The 21,977-nt window shown below is 37.3% G+C and overlaps 1 protein-coding gene across 3 annotated transcripts in view; it reads left to right on the forward strand.

Annotated features, from left to right (window-relative positions):
- Nucleotides 1-21,977, forward strand: part of SMG1 (SMG1 nonsense mediated mRNA decay associated PI3K related kinase) — a 98,565-nt gene that overhangs the window by 36,375 nt on the left and 40,213 nt on the right. For all 3 annotated transcript variants that reach the window (XM_045776091.2, XM_045776088.2, XM_045776089.2), the window contains 21 exons: nucleotides 104-176; nucleotides 1,337-1,434; nucleotides 2,197-2,370; nucleotides 4,076-4,300; nucleotides 5,978-6,079; nucleotides 6,722-6,991; nucleotides 8,532-8,662; nucleotides 8,847-9,008; nucleotides 9,669-9,787; nucleotides 10,473-10,560; nucleotides 10,650-10,751; nucleotides 11,205-11,345; nucleotides 11,912-12,111; nucleotides 12,499-12,695; nucleotides 12,851-13,012; nucleotides 13,826-13,980; nucleotides 16,531-16,673; nucleotides 16,816-17,017; nucleotides 19,984-20,093; nucleotides 20,762-20,909; nucleotides 21,280-21,439. In XM_045776091.2, coding sequence (XP_045632047.2) covers nucleotides 104-176; nucleotides 1,337-1,434; nucleotides 2,197-2,370; nucleotides 4,076-4,300; nucleotides 5,978-6,079; nucleotides 6,722-6,991; nucleotides 8,532-8,662; nucleotides 8,847-9,008; nucleotides 9,669-9,787; nucleotides 10,473-10,560; nucleotides 10,650-10,751; nucleotides 11,205-11,345; nucleotides 11,912-12,111; nucleotides 12,499-12,695; nucleotides 12,851-13,012; nucleotides 13,826-13,980; nucleotides 16,531-16,673; nucleotides 16,816-17,017; nucleotides 19,984-20,093; nucleotides 20,762-20,909; nucleotides 21,280-21,439 — 3,162 coding nt within the window. The remainder of the gene's footprint in view (nucleotides 1-103; nucleotides 177-1,336; nucleotides 1,435-2,196; nucleotides 2,371-4,075; nucleotides 4,301-5,977; nucleotides 6,080-6,721; nucleotides 6,992-8,531; nucleotides 8,663-8,846; nucleotides 9,009-9,668; nucleotides 9,788-10,472; nucleotides 10,561-10,649; nucleotides 10,752-11,204; nucleotides 11,346-11,911; nucleotides 12,112-12,498; nucleotides 12,696-12,850; nucleotides 13,013-13,825; nucleotides 13,981-16,530; nucleotides 16,674-16,815; nucleotides 17,018-19,983; nucleotides 20,094-20,761; nucleotides 20,910-21,279; nucleotides 21,440-21,977) is intronic.

Raw genomic sequence — 21,977 nt, forward strand, 5'->3', positions numbered from 1 at the left:
ACGTGGATGCTTTCTCTAGGATTTCTTAATCTGAAATGGTCCACAGGAGAAGTAACAGTTAGACCTTAAAATGATTAGCTCTTTTCTCTTTGTTTCTACCCAGGATACAGTTGATATATTAGTTGGATGGCATATAGATCATACTCAGAAACCTTCGCTCACACAGCAGGTGTCTGGTAAGTTATTTAGCATATGCCAGTTATTTAAATGTTGTAGGAAAGAGCTCTGGTTCCTCAAAGTCCAGCTGTTAATACTATATCTTTCGTAATGCAAGAAAAATAATTGCTTCGCAGAAATAATTTGGTTCTTTCTTTCTTTTCTTTTCTTTTTTTTTTTTTAAAGATTTTATTTATTTGCCAGAGAGAGAGAGCACAGCAGGGGGAGCAGTAGGCAGAGGGAGAAGCAGGCACCCTGCTTAGCAAGGAGCCTAATATGGGACTTGATCCCAGGATCTCGCGATCATGACCTGAGCCAAAAGCAGACAGATGCTTAACTGACAGCCACCCAGGCGCCCTAGTAATTTGGTTATTAGAAATGAACATTACTTGTTAGCAGAATTTATCTTTTTAGAGAAAGACTGTGTACTTAGTATTAGGTTGGGGAGAGTAAGTACAGATTGTAATGTTGCACCTGTGAGAAATTGAAAGGACTTATGAATCATTTGTTGTGTGTGCTGGTGGCAGGAGACACTACAGTGGCAAATCTCAAGTGTAGAATGAAAGATCCTGGATATTTGTGACTCGTTTTCTTGGTTATTAAAAAAATAAACAAATGAATTAATTTGGGGGAACTGTTTAAATGATAAATTTTATTTTATTTTTTTGATTTAAGTGAATGACTAGCACGACTCATTTGGACTCCTCAGCTTGTTTCAGGTGCTATTGTTTCTCTTAGCTTCATTGGTGCAATGGACTTCTGAAAATAGGATGTACCACTGAGAGTGGCTCTGACCCATTTCCACTGGGGGGATGAGTGGACACCTTTGGTGGGTAGTTGGGGTTCTGGAGTAGAAAGCCAGGCTGGTGGCAGATTGTGGCATTTTAGTCCAAGCCTTGTGTATATTGACAATATGGATATTAAATCTGCTGAAAAATAAGGACTAAGAATCACTTTTAATTTCTGGAGACTGTTCATTTTTGCAGCATCAGAAGAGATATCAGTTAATCATGATCAGCATGTTGAACAGTTAACAGTCCTAATTTTATGAAATAGGGCATTGTTTTTAAGGGTACGCAACTTGAAAACTAGATAACTTTTAAAACAAGGCTTTTAGATACAAATTTTTAATTTGGATTTTTTGTTTTTTCTACTCTTGAATTTTTTTTATGATTCCTAGGGTGGTTGCAGAGTTTGGAGCCATTTTGGGTAGCTGATCTTGCATTTTCTACCACTCTTCTTGGTCAGTTTCTAGAGGACATGGAGGCATATGCTGAAGTGAGTATGTAGAAAGCTAAGTTATTTTCTAAAATTTCAGTTAAGAGCAAAACAAAAATCTTAAACAGTGCTAGTTTTATTTTTTTAAAGATTTTGCTTATTTGAGAGAGAGAGCATTCCCACAAGGAGGGAGAAGCAGGTTTCCTGCTGAGCAGGAGCCCAATGTAGGGCTCTATCCCAGGACCCTGAGATCATGACCCGAACTGAAGGCAGAGGGAGAAGCAGGTCCCTTCCTGAGCAAGGAGCTGGATGCGGGACCTGATCCCAGGACCCTGGGATCATGGCCTGAGCTGAAGGCAGATGCTTAACTGCCTGAGCCACCCAGGCGCCCTGAGAAGTTATCTTCTTAATCTGCTGAGGTTACTTTTGGCTTATTTAAATATAGATTTGTTAATTCGTGAAGTATAATTTACTTTTACATTTAGATTCATGTTTCTTATTCTAAGAGATTATATTTTATTTTATGTCTTGTCATGTCATGTCATGTTATTTTTTGGTGATGGGGGGCAGAGGTAGAGGGAGAGCAAGAATCTTAGGCGGGCTCCATGCCCAGCGTGGAGCCTGATGCGGGGCTTGATCTTAACAACCCTGAGATCATGACCTGAGCCAAAATTGAGAGTCGGACACAACCAACTGAGCCATCCAGGAGCCCCTCACATTTCCTTTTCTGATTCGTAAAAATGAAGTTAATTGACTTAAAAGTTGGGAGTTTGTTTTGAACAATGACCTACTTAAATAAGAGTGCTGTGATTACACATCTAGGACCTCAGCCATGTGGCCTCTGGGGAGTCAGTGGATGAAGATGTTCCTCCTCCATCAGTGTCGCTACCAAAGCTGGCTGCGCTTCTCCGAGTGTTCAGTACTGTAGTGAGGAGCATCGGGGAACGCTTCAGCCCAATTCGGGGTCCTCCAATTACCGAGGCATATGTAACAGATGTAAGTGTCTTTAGGAGTTTTAAGTATCATTCAAAAATAAAATTGTGTATTGTAAATGCTTCTTTTTCTTTACCTAGTGAAACTATGTTACTAATCCTTCATTTGTTTAGTAAGTAGGTACATATGTGGCTACTTTCTTAAATTGCCAGAAAAGTAGAGAATCCTATTGTATCCCATCCCCTTTCTGTCCCCTCCCCTGTATGAGAAAAAGGCTACACTGCATTTTAAAACATGTGTAAGTTTTTTCTCATGAGATCCTTCATAGATTCATTTTTTTTACATCCTTTTAAAATCTTTCTTTAAAAATACTACTTTAGTTTTTTAATTATTGAGTTTCGTTTTTCAACATACTAAGAATAACACTGTAGAGAAAGCCTCAAGTAATTTTTCCTGAGCATGACAGGATGAAACAACTTGATAGTCTGATATCCAAGATTATAAAGATATAAGAACCTAAGTATATAGTAGTCTGAGATCAGTTATAAGAGGCAGCATGATTACCACACCGCAGCAGCCCCAAACATTAGCTGTACTTTATTACAGAGTAGTGAGTGGCTCGGTTTGATAGACATGAGAAATGAACCTGTGACTGTACTGTGCTTAAATAAGAAGGGAGAAACATGCGTGATACAGTCATAAAATATTAAATGATTAAAATTTTACTGTTAGGATACAAGTCTAACTTTCATTTATTTCTGTTGAACTCGTTGCCAAATAAAATGGGATATTAATTTTATATGTAATTTTTGGTAGGTTAATTGTGTATTTGAAGGGAAATGTCAGATCCTGAAGATAATTAAAGCCAGCATTTTGATATTTTAAACTGGAGCAAGATGATTTAGTATCTTCATTTTGTTCATTCCTTTCTAAAAGTTGGTGGTTTGGTGATTGTGTCAGTGTTGAAATAAAGACAATAAACTTAGACGTAAAACAAGAGGAAAGAAAATAATCATTTCCCAGGATAGTATATATTTAATGTATTCTTGTATGAAGGTCTTTTAGGCCTTTTTAATCTATAGGTTTAAAGCCTATATGTAGTGATTGTTGAATATTACAGAAAAATAAACTGTATCACTTTGTTTTTTCTTAACTTATTTTTATTAGAAATTTAGTACATTAATATTGACTATTGTGGTTTAGTGGGGTTTTTGGTTTGAAATTAAGTGATTTTCATAATCCTCAAATAGGTTCATGTTAGGAATGAGACTTAACCTTTCCAAAGAGACCATCAGTACATGAACTTTCATAAGCTAAGATGACTTGGATATTTAATTTTAAAAGATTGAGAACCAAAAGCCCGAGTGCTTTTTCGCAGGAAGATTATTCTCATGGCAGGTTATTCCTGTGTTTAATGTTACTGTATTAAATAGTGGTGTATTTCGTGGATATAAAAATTCTGAGCTTCAGCCACTTGGTCACTGTGGCTGGGAGAGGGAGGGTGATAGAAATTGGGTATAACGGAAATAGAGGATGGCAAATTCCATTTTCTGTCACAATACTACTTTAGAATTTTTAAGGCAAGATCATTTTTGCATATTTTACTAAAGATAACCTTCTTATTCAGCCACTGAGAGCTAGAATATTAGACTACTGACAAGGCAGGCAGTTAATTTTCAGTTGAAACTGCATTAAATAGAAACTATTTTCTTGCTTTGTGGAAGCATGTGAATTTTTTTAAAAAGCTGCTTGTTTTCCCCATTTGCAGGTTCTATACAGAGTAATGAGATGTGTGACGGCTGCAAACCAAGTGTTTTTTTCTGAGGCTGTGTTGACAGCTGCTAATGAGTGTGTTGGTGTTTTGCTCGGCAGCTTGGATCCTAGCATGACTATACATTGTGACATGGTCATTACATATGGATTAGATCAACTGGAGAACTGCCAGACTTGCGGTACAGATTATATCATCTCAGTCTTGAATTTACTTACATTGGTATGTGAATTCTTTTTCGTTGCTTTTTAATATGTTGTTTATTCAGACCCTTAACTTTAAATTAGTATGGAAGAAATGAAGGCCTTTTTTTTTTTAAGGAGTGCATTAGTCTTATTTATATAATCTAGTTTGCTTTTGCTCCGTTATCTGTTTACTTTTAGTGTTCATGTCAGTGTAGCTTTTATTCCTTCTCTTTTTTCTTTTTCTTTTTTTTTTGATGAAACATTGTCTTTCATATAAGACTACTTAGTATTCCTGATAAATATTATATAGGTACTTGATAACTATTTTGAAAGACCTTGTTATGTTTTGTTTCCCATATGAAACTTGTTTTATAATTTTTATTCTTACCCATAAATATTCTTCCTCCTTTCCACCATTTATTATGGACATTTTGAAGTATATTTTACAAAAAACACAGAATAGTCTAATTAATTTCTGTGTACTTAATACTATTTCTATAATTAGGAACACCTGCTCCATCTGGATTCATCTAGGCCTCTCTGACTCTCTGCCTCTTCCTAGCTGTGCCTCCATCCCCAACTGGATTATTTTATTTTATTTTATTTTATTTATTTATTTATTTATTTTTATTTTTTTATTTATTAGACAGAGATAGAGACAGCCAGCGAGAGAGGGAACACAGGCAGGGGGAGTGGGAGAGGAAGAAGCAGGCTCCTAGCAAAGGAGCCTGATGTGGGGCTCGATCCCAGAACGCCGGGATCACGCCCTGAGCCGAAGGCAGACGCTTAACCGCTGTGCCACCCAGGCGCCCCTCAACTGGATTATTTTAAAGCAAATTTTAGGTGATATTCTGCTGAACATTTCTGTCAAAGTTATATGTCTCTTTGCCAATGTAAAAAAATTCCCATGTTTAAGTGTAGATACATGTATCCTATTTAGGTATCTAGACATTTTAGTGTCGTAATGTTGAGGCCTTAAAATATAGTTTAGATATATTACTTTTTTAATTAATAGATATTTTTCAGAGCAGTTTTTAGGTTTACAGAAAAATTGAGCCTTAAGTATGGAGTTCCCATACCCTCTCCCACAATAGTTTCCCTTGTTATTATTATTTTTTAAAGATTTTATTCATTTATTTGTTAGAGTGTGAGCACAAGCAGGGGGTGTGGCAGGCAGAGGGAGAAGCAGGCTGCCCACTGAGCAAGGAGCCCAATGTGGGACTCTATCCCAGGACCCTGGGATCATGACCTGAGCCGAAGGCAGACACTTAACTGACTGAGCCACCCCGGTGTCCCAGTTTCCCTCATTATTAACATCTTGCTTTAGTGTGGTACATTTATTGTACTCGATGAGCCATATTGACACGTTATTAACTGAGGTCCATAGTTTACCGTAGTGTTCACTCCCTGGATTGTACATTCTGTGGGTTTTGACAGATGAATAGTGCCACGTATTCATTATTGTAGTACCATACGGAATAGTTTCACTGCCCTAAAAATCCCTTTTGCTCCACCTATTCATCCCTCCTGAATCCCTGGTAACTATGGATATTTTTACTATCTCCATAGTTTTGCCTTTTCCAGAATGTCGTATTGTTGGAATCATAGTGTGTACATGTCAGATGGGATTCTTTCAGTTTGCTTGGTGCATTTAAAGTTTCCCCGTGTCCTGTTGTGTCTTGGTAGCTCACTTCTTTTTATTTTATTCCTTTAGATTGTTGAACAGATAAATACAAAACTGCCATCATCATTTGTAGAAAAACTGTTCATACCATCATCTAAACTACTATTCTTGCGTTACCATAAAGAGAAGGAAGTAAGTATTGCATTGACGAAGACTTTTGGTAACTTCAGTCATTGAAGAGTTGACTCAAGTTGCTTACTAGGCTACATAAATGAAATGGAGTGAAATGATAAATATTTCAAAATACAGTGATTAAATGATTTATTTAACTTAGTATTTGTTGATTGTCCTACTGGTGTGCCAGGTAGTCTTTTCAGATTTCCATAATTTGTTTTTATTAAGTTTGTTTTCTTAAAATTTCATGAAACAAGCAGCTATATTTATGAAGTTATAAATTCAGAAGTACTGTGTATGTCATAAATTTCATTATTAACTTCTCAACTGACTCCCAGTCAAAACCACTACAGTAGATGAGGAAACCTAATTGTAATAAATTGCTCTTTTTATGTGTGTTTTGATACCGGCCATTATTAAAAAATGGACTTTTAAGAACTTTTAATTTAGAGGACTCTGTAGTAAAGTTTTTGAAGATTTTTATAAACTTACACATGTAGGTTCCTTAAGTTTGGTTTTTTTAAAAAAAAATTTAGGTCTTTGGTGTTTTGGGCAGTGAATTAATTTATTGGTCTTAAAATTGATTTGTACCATCACATTATGCAGTTAGTAATTTTATTTTCCATTTAATTATCACTTTCCTGAATTCTCTCTTTAAAGGTTGTTGCTGTAGCCCATGCTGTTTATCAAGCAGTGCTCAGCCTGAAGAATATTCCTGTTTTGGAGACTGCCTATAAGTTAATTTTGGGGGAAATGACTTGTGCCCTAAACAACCTGCTGCATAGTCTACAACTTCCTGATGCCTGCTCTGAAATAAAACATGAGGCTTTTAAAAATCACGTATTCAATGTAGACAATGCAAAATTTGTAGTTATATTTGACCTCAGTGCCCTGACTACAATTGGAAATGCCAAAAACTCACTAATTGGGGTGAGTCTTTACTTGCATTTTTTTGTTTTATTCTCACTTAAGCCTCTCTTCATTGCATGTTTACCTATGTTATTTACTACTATTATGTCAGTATCTCCACTGTAGACCACGCTGCCATATGTCGGACATGCCTGGATCATTAAAATTGACAGGAATGTTTGTTTTCTTACTGTTGTATTTCACTTTCCCCTTCCTTTCCTTGACAACACTTATAAGATTTTTTACATTTATTTTTTTTAAATGTCTTTTATGAATTTTTATGTATTCTAGCATGCTTATAAAAAATTTATCAGGATTTTCCACAGCTCAGATTTGTATAGTTCTTTTAATACACAGCTCCTTCTTCCCTGCTTTTCTCCTCTTCACTGACATTAGTGCTTGTATATGGTCTTCCTTTTTGAGTGCCTACTTTTCTTTAGGAATATTCATATATTCTTTTCTTTTGGGAAAAGAATCAGTATTTCTTCCCTTTAAGGAATTTGATGTGACCTTGCTTTGATTGATAATTATTGCTTTAATTTGTTTATTTTTTCCCTTTTGTTAGACCTTGCAGGATTGGAATACATTACTTCTAATAAAAAAAAATAGGATATAATTAAGGGATAAAATTGTCTAAAAGAGAAGGGAGGGAAAAGTCAAGTTTTGATTTTTTTTTTTTTTAAGATTTTATTTATTTATGTGACAGCCAGCGAGAGAGGGAACACAGCAGGGGAGTGGGAGAGGAAGAAGCAGGCTCCCAGCAGAGGAGCCCGATGTGGGACTCGATCCCGGAACACTGGGATCACGCCCTGAGCCGAAGGCAGACGCTTAACGACTGCACTACCCAGGCGCCCCAAGTTTTGATGTTTAGATTTGCATACTTTCCTGATCAGATTGCCTTGTGTCACTCCACAAGTAGCTTTTCCTTCTCACTGCTAGTCATGGCTGATGGTGTACAGTAAACTCTACTCAGACCCTAAAATTTTGTTGTTGAGGAATTCACATTGTACATAGGTTTGAGGAGGCTTTTTGTCTTGCACTCTTGAAACAGGGAGAATGGGTCAGGAAGGGGCAGTCAGGTGAATGGAGTATATTAGCAGCAGAAGGAAAAGGGAAGGGTGGGAAAGGCTTAAGAGTAGCAAGATGGGCCTTTTTTCTCATTGGACAGGGCACCTCGCCGTGTGTAGTATATGGAAAATTCAGGAGATGCAAGAGCCCATGGGGCTTGATCCCAGGACCCTGAGATCATGACCTGGGCCAAAGACAGTTGCTTAACCAACTGTGCCACCCAGGCGCCCCTATTATTTTTCTCTAAAAAAAAATCTTTATTGATATATAATTCAAATATCATACAATTCCCACTTACAGTGTATAGTTCAGGGGCACCTGGGTGACTCAGTCAGTGAAGTGTCTGACTCTTGATTTTGGCTCAGGTCATGATCTGAGCCACCCAGGTGCCCCTGTCATTTTAACTTTTAAAATGTGTACACGTATTTTGAGGGATAAGCTCACGTGTATCTTGGGGGGGGCCAAACATTTGTTTTCTTTTGTACATCATCAGATGTGGGCGCTATCTCCAACTGTCTTTGCCCTGCTGAGTAAGAATCTGATGATTGTGCATGGTGACCTGGCTGTTCACTTCCCTGCCATTCAGTACGCCGTTCTCTACACGTTGTATTCTCATTGTACCAGGTACTGTACTGTACAGGTACTTCTTATAAACAGGGCTTTTTTGGTTTTTCTTCTTTTCATTTTTATAGGGGAGGATGGGCTCTTGAAAAGTATAGATTTTTAAAAATACGTGTTGACTTTCGGAATTAACCTTTTTCCTTTTTTTAATTAAAGATAAAAGATGATTTTTTCCTTTGTCTTCCAGGCACGATCACTTTATATCTAGTAGTCTTAGTTCTTCGTCCCCATCTTTGTTTGATGGAGCTGTGATTAGTACTGTAACTACAGCTACAAAAAAACATTTCTCAATTATACTGAATCTCCTGGGAATACTGCTTAAGAAAGATAATCTTAACCAGGATACAAGGTAACTAAATAATATTTCCTGATATTAAGTGTTCTTAACTTTTATTAACTTAGCTATGTAATTTGAGGATAAGAAATCCAGATTATTGAGATAGTAGGGTGGAGCAGCTTCACTATGAAACACTTCAAGATAGGCTTTATTATTTAGTCTAGGATTTCTTGTTCTTTCCCCCCAAGATTAAATTAAACCTCCCTTCCCTGCAATGTTTTGTAGAAGACTGTATCTGTAGAGGTTTTTTATATTCTTTGCTACAACTTATTCTAGTTTGGGGAAATTTTCTTAAAAGGCATGCAACTTTTTGACAAAAGAATTTCTGTAGTTTCAGTTTTTGTTTCCTTTTGCTTGAGATATTTAAAGAAACCAAAAGCAAAGTAATGTAAGAAGAATAGATTTTTTTTTTTTAAAGATTTATTTATTTGACAGAGGTAGAGACAGCCAGCGAGAGAGGGAACACAAGCAGGGGGAGTGGGAGAAGAAGAAGCAGGCTCATAGCGGAGGAGCCTGATGTGGGGCTCGATCCCGGAACGCCGGTATCACGCCCTGAGCCGAAGGCAGGTGCTTAACCGCTGTGCCACCCAGGCGCCCCAAGAAGAATAGATTTTAATATTTTTCTTTCTTTTCTTTTTTAATACAAAATCAACTGGATATTTTGTGTTTCAGGAAACTGTTAATGACCTGGGCTTTGGAAGTGGCTGTTTTAATGAAGAAGTCTGAAACATATGCACCTTTATTCTCTCTTCCGTCTTTCCATAAATTTTGCAAAGGCCTTTTAGCCAACAGTAAGATTCTGTGATTTTTAAAAATTTTGTTAATCTACACTTAAAAGCGATCTTTGGTAATGAGAGAAAAATAGTCACTTGAACATTTTCGTAACATGAAATGTATAATTCCTATCTCAATGACAGATGCATAATCGCATAATCTGTCTTAACTTTTTCTTATTCTTTTTTTTTTCTTTTAAAGATTTTATTTATTTGACAGAGAGAGACACAGCCAGAGAGGGAACACCAGCAAGGGGAGTGGGAGAGGGAGAAACAGGCTTCCCGCTGAGCAGGGAGCCCGATGTGGGAGTCGATCTCAGGACCCTGGGATCTTGACCTGAGCCGAAGGCAGATGCTTAACGACTGAGCCGCCCAGGCACCCTAACTTTTTCTTATTCCTAATATGTAAATTGTTTTTAAGTGATTGTCACATTTTTAAGCTTATGTGAATGTTTATACATTCCGTATACTTTTAAAATTTCCTTCAGAAAATGGTTGAGGTGACAACTCTTGACTTTAAGTGGGTTTTGTTGAATGTTTCATTTTCCCAAATGTTACTGCCAGCAGGGGATCTAGACAGGAGCAGGGCCTAGTCCATGGTAGGCACTTACTGTTTGTTGAATGAGTGGATGGGTTCAGGAATTTATGACATACGGGCATATAATCTTTTGGCAAGCTGAAAGTGTCTTTTAATTTTTAATAGCTCTTGTTGAAGATGTGAATATCTGTCTGCAAGCATGCAGCAGTCTACATGCTTTGTCTTCTTCATTGCCAGATGATCTTTTACAGAGGTATGGACTAAAGATTCTGTCTTCTGAACCTAGTCTTAATAGCCTGAAGCTGTTTTCACACTTGTATTATCTGTTTCATTTTTTTGTAGGTGTGTTGATGTTTGCCGTGTTCAACTTGTCCATAGTGGAACTCGTATTCGACAAGCATTTGGAAAGCTGTTGAAGTCAATTCCTTTAGATGTTGTTTTGAGGTATAATAGTTGTGTTGGAACAAAAACATCCTACTGTTTTGACTGCCTAGTAGTCCTTTAGGAAGTGATAAATTGCCTGTTAGTGAATTAATGTCACATCTTGTATGGTACCTCTTAGTGATTGAAGAGATGTCAGAGGATCAAATTGTGCAGGTCTAGAAGAAAGTAACAAAGTTTTATATTTTTTTATAAACTTAGAAGCTCATGATAATAAGTACTGAATAATTTATATAGTACCAAAATGTGTTTCTTAGTAGCTTAGTTATTTGGAAACTCAGTGTAATCTTTATTGTTTTTGATTAAGTTAATATTCAGTTGTAACATCTCTATTTTGAAGTCTCAGTTTTATTTTTTTATTTCTACACTTAGTTACCAAGTAAATAGCCCACTTACAGTATGAAGTAACCTTTTAACTAAAACGTTTTGTGTAGTGACTTTATTTTCTTCCTACAGCAATAACAATCACACAGAAATTCAAGAGATTTCTTTAGCATTAAGAAGTCACATGAGCAAAGCACCAAGTAACACATTCCACCCACAAGATTTCTCTGATGTTATTAGTTTTATTTTGTATGGGAATTCTCACAGAACAGGGTAAGATTTTCCTTAACTCCTTCATGTGCAAAAGTAACTTAAATATTCTTGAATATCTTGACCCTATGCCCATTTTGAGGAGAAAATATGTCAGGACTGGCAGAGTAGAAAGGGATATCTTCCTAAATAGGTTATTTTTATTTTCAGCAGTAAGAAGAATTGCTTTGAAGATAGTATCTGAAGAAACAAAAATGGGCTTTGAAATTGAGTGATGAAATGTGTTTGACAGTTAACTGGTCTGACCTAGTCATGAATGCTTTGGGGAGGGCCTAGGGACATAGCCATTCTGCAGATGCTTAGTTGCAATGAGTGTTTTATCCCGATAGCTGAAGTATCATAAGCCATTTACCATAATAACCCATCCACACCATACCCCATCCTGTTTTAACTGTAAAAGACCTCCTGACAATGAAAGGTAGGGATGTAATGCTTCTCAGTGTTAAAGGTTTTGCCTTTTTGAGGTAGAAAAAATTGTAGTCTCCTATTCCCATTTCCCTGGCAAAAAAAAAAATTTTTTTTTTAATGAAGTTGTCATTATCTGTTAAATATGAAACTGCTTTTCCCAGGAAGGACAATTGGTTAGAAAGATTGTTCTATAGCTGCCAGAGACTGGATAAGCGTGACCAATCAACAATTCCCCGGAATCTTCTAAAGACAGATGCTGTCCTTTGGCAGTGGGCTATTTGGGAGGCAGCACAGTTCACTGTCCTCTCTAAGTTGAGAACACCATTGGGCAGAGCTCAGGATACCTTCCAGACCATTGAAGGTAATCAGGTCTTTGTGCTTTTTCAAACCCTTCTTATAGTAAGAAATAATGGATTCCTTATCTTTGTTAAAACAAAATTTGAGAGTATATGCTTTTCTTTTCTTTAATACACTGTCAGTCTTTCAGGTACTGTTTGTTAGAATAAACTTTCATCAAATCATTGTGTTGACAACAACACGGTTGTCTACTTTTGTTAAAAAACTAGGGGATTTGTGTAGAGAAAACATTTTTTTCCTCTAAAACAAGAGATCTTTCATGTTGGGAGTTTTGTTTTTAAATGATGAGGATGTACAGAGGATACTTGATAAATGTGATATTGGGAAATTATCTCCAACTTCTAGAATCTTTAAAGATTTTTAAAATTTAGAATATTGTCTTTGCTTTAAGGTATCATTAGAAGTCTTGCAGCTCACACGTTAAACCCCGATCAAGATGTTAGTCAGTGGACAACTGCAGACAATGATGAAGGCCACAGTAGCAACCAGCTTAGACTTGTTCTTCTTCTGCAATATCTGGAAAATCTGGAGAAGTTAATGTATAACGCATATGAGGGGTGCGCTAATGCATTAACATCACCTCCCAAGGTTGGTTTCAGTGGGCTGAGTGTTGCTTTGTAGCAGTTTCATGGGCAAGCCTGGCAGTGCGTGTAGAGCTGAAATCACAATACTCTTGTGTATTTGAGACATTTATACCTAGACTGTTAACCAATCCTGAACTCTTCTTTTTCTTTATTCAAAAGGTCATTAGGACTTTTTTTTATACCAATCGCCAAACTTGCCAAGACTGGCTGACGCGGATTCGACTCTCCATTATGAGGGTTGGGTTGTTGGCAGGCCAGCCCGCTGTGACAGTGAGACATGGCTTTGACTTGCTTACAGAAATGAAGACAAATCTATCTCAGGTAAAGTGTATTTGGAGTTAACTTTAAATCTGTTAATCAGAAAAATTTGAGTTTAATTCCTTTATTGTGATTTAATCTGTGGATGAAATAAGTTAAAATTTCTGTTCATTCAAAACTTATATTTCAAAGGTTTTGATTCAATATTTTGTAAAAGCAATAACTTCCAAAGTCATCTATTCATATTTTGTACTTAGAACATGTCAAAATATGTATTACTTATGTTTAAGGAGTTGGAACTTTAAAGGTAATTCTTAGAAATTTGTAGAAGAAATAATTCTCATCATAATTTTTAAGAATTGTACAGTGTATGGGAAAGTATATGTAATTTATAATGTATGCAAAGGTATATATAATGTTATATGGGGAAAGTGATGGTTTATAAATGGGTTCAGTAAGTGGAATCCAAAAATAGCAAATGTTTATTAATTAGATATAATATCAGTAAGCAGTATTCAGACATGAAATTAATTATCTTTTAATTCATGGTTATTTGTATTTGATTTTTGCTCTGCATTTATTTGCTTTATATGTTACTCCTACAGATACCATAGTTTAAATATTTGGGTAACTTTTTAGCTTGTGAAGATTGACACCCATGTGCTGTTAAGGTTGTGTTAGTTACCTTTTGTGGATACATTATATGTAAATTTTCAAGAATTCTAACCTAATAATAGAATACAGTTGTAAAAATATTTGTTAAATACATTTGCCTTTAAATGGGCTTAGACTGTGATCAGTATTTGTAAATTCAGTAGATATTTGAATTTTAATGGTGTTGAGGTCTATGATTAATTTTTCTGAATGAACTTTCAGGGGAATGAATTGGAAGTAACCATCATGATGGTGGTAGAAGCACTGTGTGAGCTTCATTGTCCTGAAGCTATACAGGGAATTGCTGTCTGGTCATCTTCCATCGTTGGAAAGAATCTTCTCTGGATTAATTCTGTGGCCCAACAGGCTGAAGGGAGGTAAGTTGGAAAGAGGGAAATAGGTGATAGAATGTCTTTACACTGAAATCTGTATTCCTGGCTAACACTGTAGTTAAATGTTAAAACAGCTTTGTTCAGTTTCAGCAATTGAAAATTGCTAGAAGTCACTTTACTAGGAGTCATCTTTAGTCTGTTGTTTAAGTAGCAGCAAAACTTACGACTCTCTTATTTATGGATTAGTAAGAAATCTTCCTTAAAATAAGATCTGCCAATTACTTGTTTTATAAATATCTTTTTTCTTCTTTCTTTCTTTCTTTCTTTCTTTCTTTCTTTCTTTCTTTCTTTCTTTCTTTCTTTCTTTCTTCTTTCTTTCCTTCCTTCCTTCCTTCCTTCCTTCCTTCCTTCCTTCCCTTTCTTTTTTCTTTTCCTTATTTTTCTTTCTCTTCCTTCCTTCCCGCCCTCCCTCCCTGCTTTCCTTGTTTCCTTCCTTCCTTCCTTCCTTCCTTCCTGGGAAGAGAGGGAGAGAGAGAATCCCAAGCAAGCTCCATGCCCAGCACAGAGCCTGATGCGGGGCTTGATCTCACAACCCTGAGATCATGACTTGAGCCTAAATCAAGGATCAGATACTTAACCAACTGAGCCACCCAGGCGCCCCATACTTGTTTTATAAATATTTTTGAGCTTGATTCTTAATTGATAACCTTTCATGTCAGAGTCTGGTACAAGCTAGAGTACTTGCTCATTAGCCCTGCGCACTCAACATTTTGCTTGGTAAATGAACATGAACCATAATAGTCTGTGTATATTTATGTCACTTTTACCAAATCTGGAAAATGTAGGAAATAAAGAACTGCTCATAATTCCATCTGCCAGTGATAACTGTTAGTTTTGATGGATGTGCCTTTTTAGTTCTTTTTTTCTTTCATATTCAGTCTTGTCCCCACTTTTCCCAGAAATAGTTGTGTTTTTGCTGGTTTCATTTTGCTCTTGCTACTCAGCACTATTTTAAAAAATATTTTGCCATGTTAAATATTCTACAGTGCTATTTTTAATGACACAGTTGTATTTTTTGTGAGTGCAGTATAATTTAACATTCCTTATTTTTGGACGATAAGATTATTTTTGATTTTTTTAAACTAATCTTAATGCATTATGGCACTTAATTCTTTATATAATTATGTTTATTTTCTTTGAATTCGTTCCTACAAGTTGATTTACTAGAAGAAAGGCTATAGGCCAAAAGGCTTATAGTATGTTCTTTTGCTGAGTTACTGTACAGAAAACAATAATAATCCCTTCCTTTCACCTTTGTGAATACTGAGGGTCACTAAAAAACAACAGCTCTGCCACCATCATCAGTGAAGATAGTTTTAATTTACATTTGTTTATTAGTGATCAAGAGTAGGACTTTCCCCATATGTTCTCTTGATCATTTGTGATTTTTAAAAACATAGATTATGTCTTCATGGACTCTTATTTTTTCCTTTCTTGATCTGTGAGATTTTATTAGACAGCAAGATTGTTGATGCTGTCTAGTTTCTTGATTTGTAATTTGTTTTTAATATTTATGGTGGTTTTGGTACTTAGAAGTTTCAAATTGTGTCATTAGTATCTGTTACTTTATGAATTCTTCAAAAATTTATTCTTTGGAGCGCCTGGTGGGCTCTGTCGGTTAAGTGTCTGTCTTCAGCTCGGGTCATGATCCCAGGGTCCTTGGATCGAGCCCTACATCGGGCTCCCTGCTTGGTGGGGAGCCTGCTTCTCCCTCTCCCTCTGCTTGCCCCTCCTCCCCCCACGCCCATCAAATAAATAAATAAAATCTTTAAAAAAAAATAGAGATTTATTCTACTTAGCCTTTGTGTACATTGAGATCAGATACTTACCAATATTTTCTGTTGTTTTTTTTTTTAAGTGAAGGATACCTTTGTGTTGCTGTTGTTGTTGTTGTTTTAAGATTTTATTAATTTACTTGAGAGAGAGAAAGAGAGAGACGGAGCAGTGGGAAGGGGAAGAGGGAGAGAGAGAGAGAAGCAGACTCCCTGATAAGCGGGGAGCCTGATGTGGGGCTTGATCCCAGGACCCTGAGATCATGACCCGAGCCAAAGGCAGAAACTTAACTGACTGAATCACCCAGGCGCCCCCTCTGTTATTTTATGCTGCCTTTTTTTTTTTTTTAAGATTTTATTTATTTATTAGAGATATGCTTACGGTAGGGAGGGACAGAGGGAGAGGGTGGAAGTCTCAAAGGAGACTCTGCACTAAGCGCGGCACCTGTTGTGGGGCTCGATCTCAGGACCTTGAGATCATGACCTGAGCCAAAACCAGGAGTCAGACGCCCAACCAACTGTGCCACCCAGGCGCCTCTGCCTTTTTTTTTTTTTTTTTTTAATTTATTTTCATTTGTTGTGTGGAAAAAAATCTAATTTTGTGCACCCCAACCCCACACAAAATAATTAACTCATTGTCTCCACTCAGTGTATTTATTTCCCTGCTCAATTTGTTGAGTGATTACCTTTTTGTTTGTTTGTTTTTTTGGAACTGAAGTTTGTGGATAATAAAAAATAAAGACTGTTTGAATTTGCATTAAAGGTTTGAAAAGGCCTCTGTGGAGTACCAGGAGCACTTGTGCGCCATGACAGGGGTCGATTGCTGCATCTCCAGCTTTGACAAATCTGTTCTCACATTGGCCAACAGTGGGCGTAACAGTGCCAGCCCCAAACATTCTCTGAACGGTGAGCACTTGGTATTTAAATAAAAGGTTGTAGTCAGGTAGTTTGTACTGACGATCTTACTGTGTATTTTTAGATTTTTGTGCTCTTTAAAATATTTATAACTGTTCTGGATTTCTCTATTTTATAAAATACATTCACTCAGGTGAGTCCAGAAAAACTGTGCTGTCCAAGCCAACTGACTCTTCCCCTGAGGTTATAAATTATTTGGGAAATAAAGCATGTGAGTGCTACATCTCCATTGCCGATTGGGCTGCGGTACAGGAGTGGCAGAATGCCATCCACGACTTGAAGAAGAGTACCAGCAGTACTTCTCTCAACCTGAAAGCTGATTTCAACTACATTAAGTAAGGACTTTTTTTCATTTAAATAAATTTTCAGTAGCTTTAAAGTCTTCTTCTATGGCAGAAAAATATTAAAATTGGTCATATCCACTATTGCAAGATATTTGAAGTTCTAATAATATTGCTGTTTGAAATGACTACAATGAGAAACCAACAGTGGTGAGGAAGGTATTCATGCAGTGGAAAATCAGTCTTGTCACTGTCGAAACAGTCATTCAGTATTGATTCTTAGAGCTTACAAAATAAATATGAAGAGAAATTTGTAACTGCTTTAGAAAGGGTCACATTTGATGACTGTTTCTAACTTATGTTTGAATTGATTGAAAATATTCTAAAGAGGGCAAAGTTTATGAACATTCATAAGTTAAATTCCCTTTCTTGTCTTTTTTTCTTCTTGTTCCTCTCCACATTTATTAATCCTTTAATTCAAAATATATGTACTGGGGGTGCCTAGCTATCTCATTCGGTAGAGCATGCGACTCTTGATCTTGGGGTCATGAGTTCGAGTCCCACATTGGGTGTAGACATTACTTAAATAAATAAATATTTAAATTTTAAAAACCCACAAAATATATGTGGGTTTTCAAAATTTGTATACTGGTAAGTGGCTGGGACACAGGGGTCATTAGCTGTCCTTCCCATTGAGAAGCTCAGCTTCTAGAGAGTGAATGTGTTAATGGGTAATTTCTCCATTGAGCATGTACTATATGCCAGTCAGTGGGGTGCAACATTTCACGAAACACGAATTCTGACCCTTGAGGAGCTCCCTTCTGGAGGAGACACACAGACAAAGTTGGGAATGCCATCAGGACATTTGAGCAAAGACTTGAGAAACAGATCTGATAGAATAAAGATGTACTTCGAGTGTTCTGGAAATGCCCCGGAGGCGACTCTTGTTGAAAGCAGAGTGAATAATAAGAGATAAGGGTAGAGAGTAGGTGGGAACTGTTGAGAAGGACTTTTGACTCCTAATAAGAGAGACAATCCTAGGTGAGATTTGAACGGGAGAGGGATGTCCGGATCTGACTTCGTGGTTCACTCTGCTTTGTTGTGAAGAGACTGGAGGTGGATGGCAAGGGTAGACCACTAATCTGTGGGACAAAGGTAGAGGGAGAACAGGCACTATTAATTGAAGTAGGAGCACCCAGAACAATGGGGTGTGTTTAAGGTGCATGTGAAACATGCAGAGGAGATTGTTTAATAAGCAGTTAAGAATTGGATTTGGAGCAAAGGAGAAAAGTCTAAGCTAGAGAATGATTTGGGGATCATTAGGTGACAGTAAAAGACCCTCTTTACCTTCTCTTTACTCCAGAGCCTTTGTAAGCGACCAAGTTACAGATAAAGCTCTGGAGATGGGCGAGTGAAAAGTAAAGAGGACCAAGGTCAGAATCCTTACGAGCATCTTTGTTACTGGAGGGGAGAGGAAGCCATCGATAAAAACAAAGGCATTGAGGAAGGAAGAGTCTGAGATGTAGGAGAACCAGACTGGGGTAGTGCGCCTGGTCAGGAGCTCCAGAGACTGCACGCAAGAAGAGCTTTGTAGAGAGAGAAGGAGAAGCAGCTAGGCTGACTACTATTGAGTGTTGAAGAAACTTGGAAATCGAAAAAGCTCTAAAGGTTACTTGGGAAGTGAGTTTTTCGTGAAGTCAAGGAGAGGAACCTATGGCTGGAGGAGAATGTTTTGTATTTAAAGTATTAGAGAAAGTGTTCTTTTAAGCTCAAGGGAAGGAGTGACTAGAAAGCAGAGGTTGAAGAAACAGGATAAAGAACATTGATCGAAGGATTAACTGGGCCCCACCTTTTTTGCACCCAAGGAAAGTAGTTGGATATGGACAGAGTTTTGGAACGTGTAGATGGTGGATTAAGGGTAAGAATAGAGGAAATGAAAACCCGTGGGGCTGTGTGTGTGTGTATGTTTGTTTTGAGGAGTCAGTCATTAGCTGAGAATGTGAGGGCATTGTAGAGCCTGGTGGGGACACATGGAACCTGACACTGGAGAGGACTCAGACCCTGTAGTGGCAGGAATGATAAAGGTGTTGTCACCATACCTCGACAGTTCATCAGTTGCGGCTCACATGGGAAGTGCCCGGTTGCCTTGGTCCAGGCTTGGAGCTTATAAGGAGGAAGCAGGTGCAGTCTTTGATGTTCCTAGTGCTGGATTTCTAGTGCTGGATTCAGGCTGCATTGTGAGGGTGGGGACACAGTGAGAGGGACAGGAAAAGATGAGTGATTAATGGAGAAGAGAGAGATTAAGAAACTGAATCATCTTGGTTGGAAAGCAGCTATAGTAGGAATGGGAACAGAGTGAATATTCTGAAAGTAGCAGCAGTAGGTAGGGAGCTAGAAGGCCTCTCGTCCTAGCATTGATGATACAAGAATAAAGGAGTTTCCGAGGCTCCACCTTTTTCAGGTGATATAAGGAGATGGAAAGGAAGAATTCTTTGAAAGAAGAGAAACAGCTTCCGTGAAACACGCTGGAGAAGGGAGAGAGGGAGGGAGGCCAGCAGTAAAAGGTAGGATGAGGATGGAAAGCTGAGGTAATAGAACAGGAGCCTTCCAGGGGCCTGGGCTTTGGGTGGGGGATGGGGCCATGTAGCAAACTTAGAGGTAGTTAGGGGAGAATCAGATGTTGGCATTGCTCTACAGAGATCTGTCAGTTGGTTGGATGGGCCTCTGAGGATAACAGACTACAAAAAGAGGAAGGAAACATGGAAGGGTGAGTATGCTAAACTCTGAATGACTATTGCCGTGGCTTTCTGGTTTGCCACTCCCAGTTTTAGTGCCAATTAAATCAGTAGTCACATCTTCAAAATACAAGTAAAAAATGATGACCTATGTAGAAGGAACCCCATCAAGAGAATGCTATGTAACTGTGCTGTGTTTTTCTAGAATTTGTTCTACTTTTTTTTAATAGTCCCACAGGTTGAATAGGTGTAATGCAAGCTAGCTAACTGGTATTTTAATTACAGATCACTAAGCAGTTTTGAATCTGGAGAATTTGTTGAATGTACTGAACAATTAGAATTGTTACCAGGAGAAAATATCAATCTACTTGCTGGAGGATCAAAAGAGAAAATAGGTATTTGAAATAATAATCTTAGAATTAAGTGTTTTATAGACAAGTTGCTCAAGATGTTTGGTTTACTATTTTAATGGAAAATCTGGAAGTTTTTGCACATTTATTTTGGGGCAGAATTCTATGTGAAGGAACATCTTTGCGTCTGTTTTACTTATATTTGATTTGGCAAATGAAAACAGTTTAAGTAAAATTAAACTTTGAGATTTATCTAGCCACGTTTGAAAAAGTTTAAATAGTCTTAAAGCTAAATATTTTTCTTGACTTCTTAATGTGGTTCATTAACTTCCTTACTGCAGCTTGGAACATTCTGTAAAATATTACACTAAAGTTAGTATTGTGAGTAATTTGTGTGTTAGCACTGAGTTGCTGGATTTGGTAAGATTTGCAACGTAGGGCTAGATTTGCCCCTTTAAAATGTAGTAGGTTGATTTACTGATTTTTGAACTTTGGAAATCAGCTGTTTTGAGGCAAATCTGGGATACAATTTGAATGTGGACTGTAATTTTTATATGGCTATCAGAAATGCTTAATCATAGTGTTTAGCTGCCTCAATTTAAATGTGAAAGAATGTATTCATTGGTGATAACTTTTTAAAACTGTCAAAATATCTCATCACTCTTAGACATTAAAAGCAAATTAACTTAATGGAATTTATTTAACTTCTGTAGATATGAAAAAACTGCTTCCTAACATGTTAAGTCCGGATCCAAGGGAACTTCAGAAATCCATTGAAGTACAGTTGTTGAGAAGTTCTGTTTGTTTGGCAACTGCGTTAAACCATATAGAACAAGATCAGAAGTGGCAGTCCATAACTGAGTAAGTTTAATCCTAGGGAGGTTAATGTGTACTGTGTATACCATATGGTAAACGTATGTACTTTGGGGAGGAGTCGGTTACGTGATCACTACAATGTTAGTCATGATAGCTTCATTTTAGTTGTAGAAGTCATGATACATGGATGCCACTTGGCAACATATATAGAGGTTGAAACTAAATAAACTGTAGAAATCCCCAGAAGCATGTCTTGACTTGCTTATGTCATTTTACTAAAGGGCAGACAGTTCCTCTTCCTTCCTCCTCTTTGGATGCCAGTATAGTAGCATCTTATCAAACTACCTTATCCCTTCAGTGATTACCCAGGTTGGAAAATCTCACTTATTAATTGACAGTGAATATCTTGTTTCAGAAATGTGGTAAAGTACTTGAAGCAAACCTCCCGCATAGCTATTGGACCACTGAGACTTTCTACTTTAACAGTTTCACAGTCTCTGCCAGTTCTAAGTACCTTACAGCTGTATTGCTCTTCTGCTTTGGAGAACACAGTTTCTAACAGACTTTCAACAGAGGTGTGTATATGTGTATCCTTATCAGGATATTCTTCTGACCATTTATAGGCATTCGTGTAGAATTTTTAAAAAATATTAATTTATTTATTTGAGAGAAAGAGCATGGAGAAGGGGCAGAGGGAGAGAATCTCAAGCAGACTCCCCGCTGAGCGACGAGCCTGGCATGGGGCTCAATCCCACAACCTATGAGATGATGACCTGAGCCAAAACCAAGAGTCAGACACTCAATTGACTGAGCCATCCAGGCACCCCAAGATTTTTTTTGAAATTTTAAAGTAGCATTTGTAGCATTTGTTGGACAAACTAGTAAATCCAGAAATCTAAAATGCCATTTTCAGGCATATTTTCATTTGAGAAATGTGTGAGGCAGATGGAGGAACCTAAGATACATCATTTCAAGGATGGCTAATTAATTTTTTTCTTTTCTTTCATTCTTTTTTTTTCTTTTTGGAAGAAGGGGGGGGTTGGTGTATGTAAATATGTTTTCCATTGACAAGTGTTATAAATTTTAGATTTGATTAAAGCAGAGTCTCTTAGG

This window comes from Ursus americanus, chromosome 2 (genome assembly GCF_024610735.1).
Source record: "Ursus americanus isolate L20-20 chromosome 2, mUrsAme1.1.p, whole genome shotgun sequence".
Taxonomy (NCBI): domain Eukaryota; kingdom Metazoa; phylum Chordata; class Mammalia; order Carnivora; family Ursidae; genus Ursus; species Ursus americanus.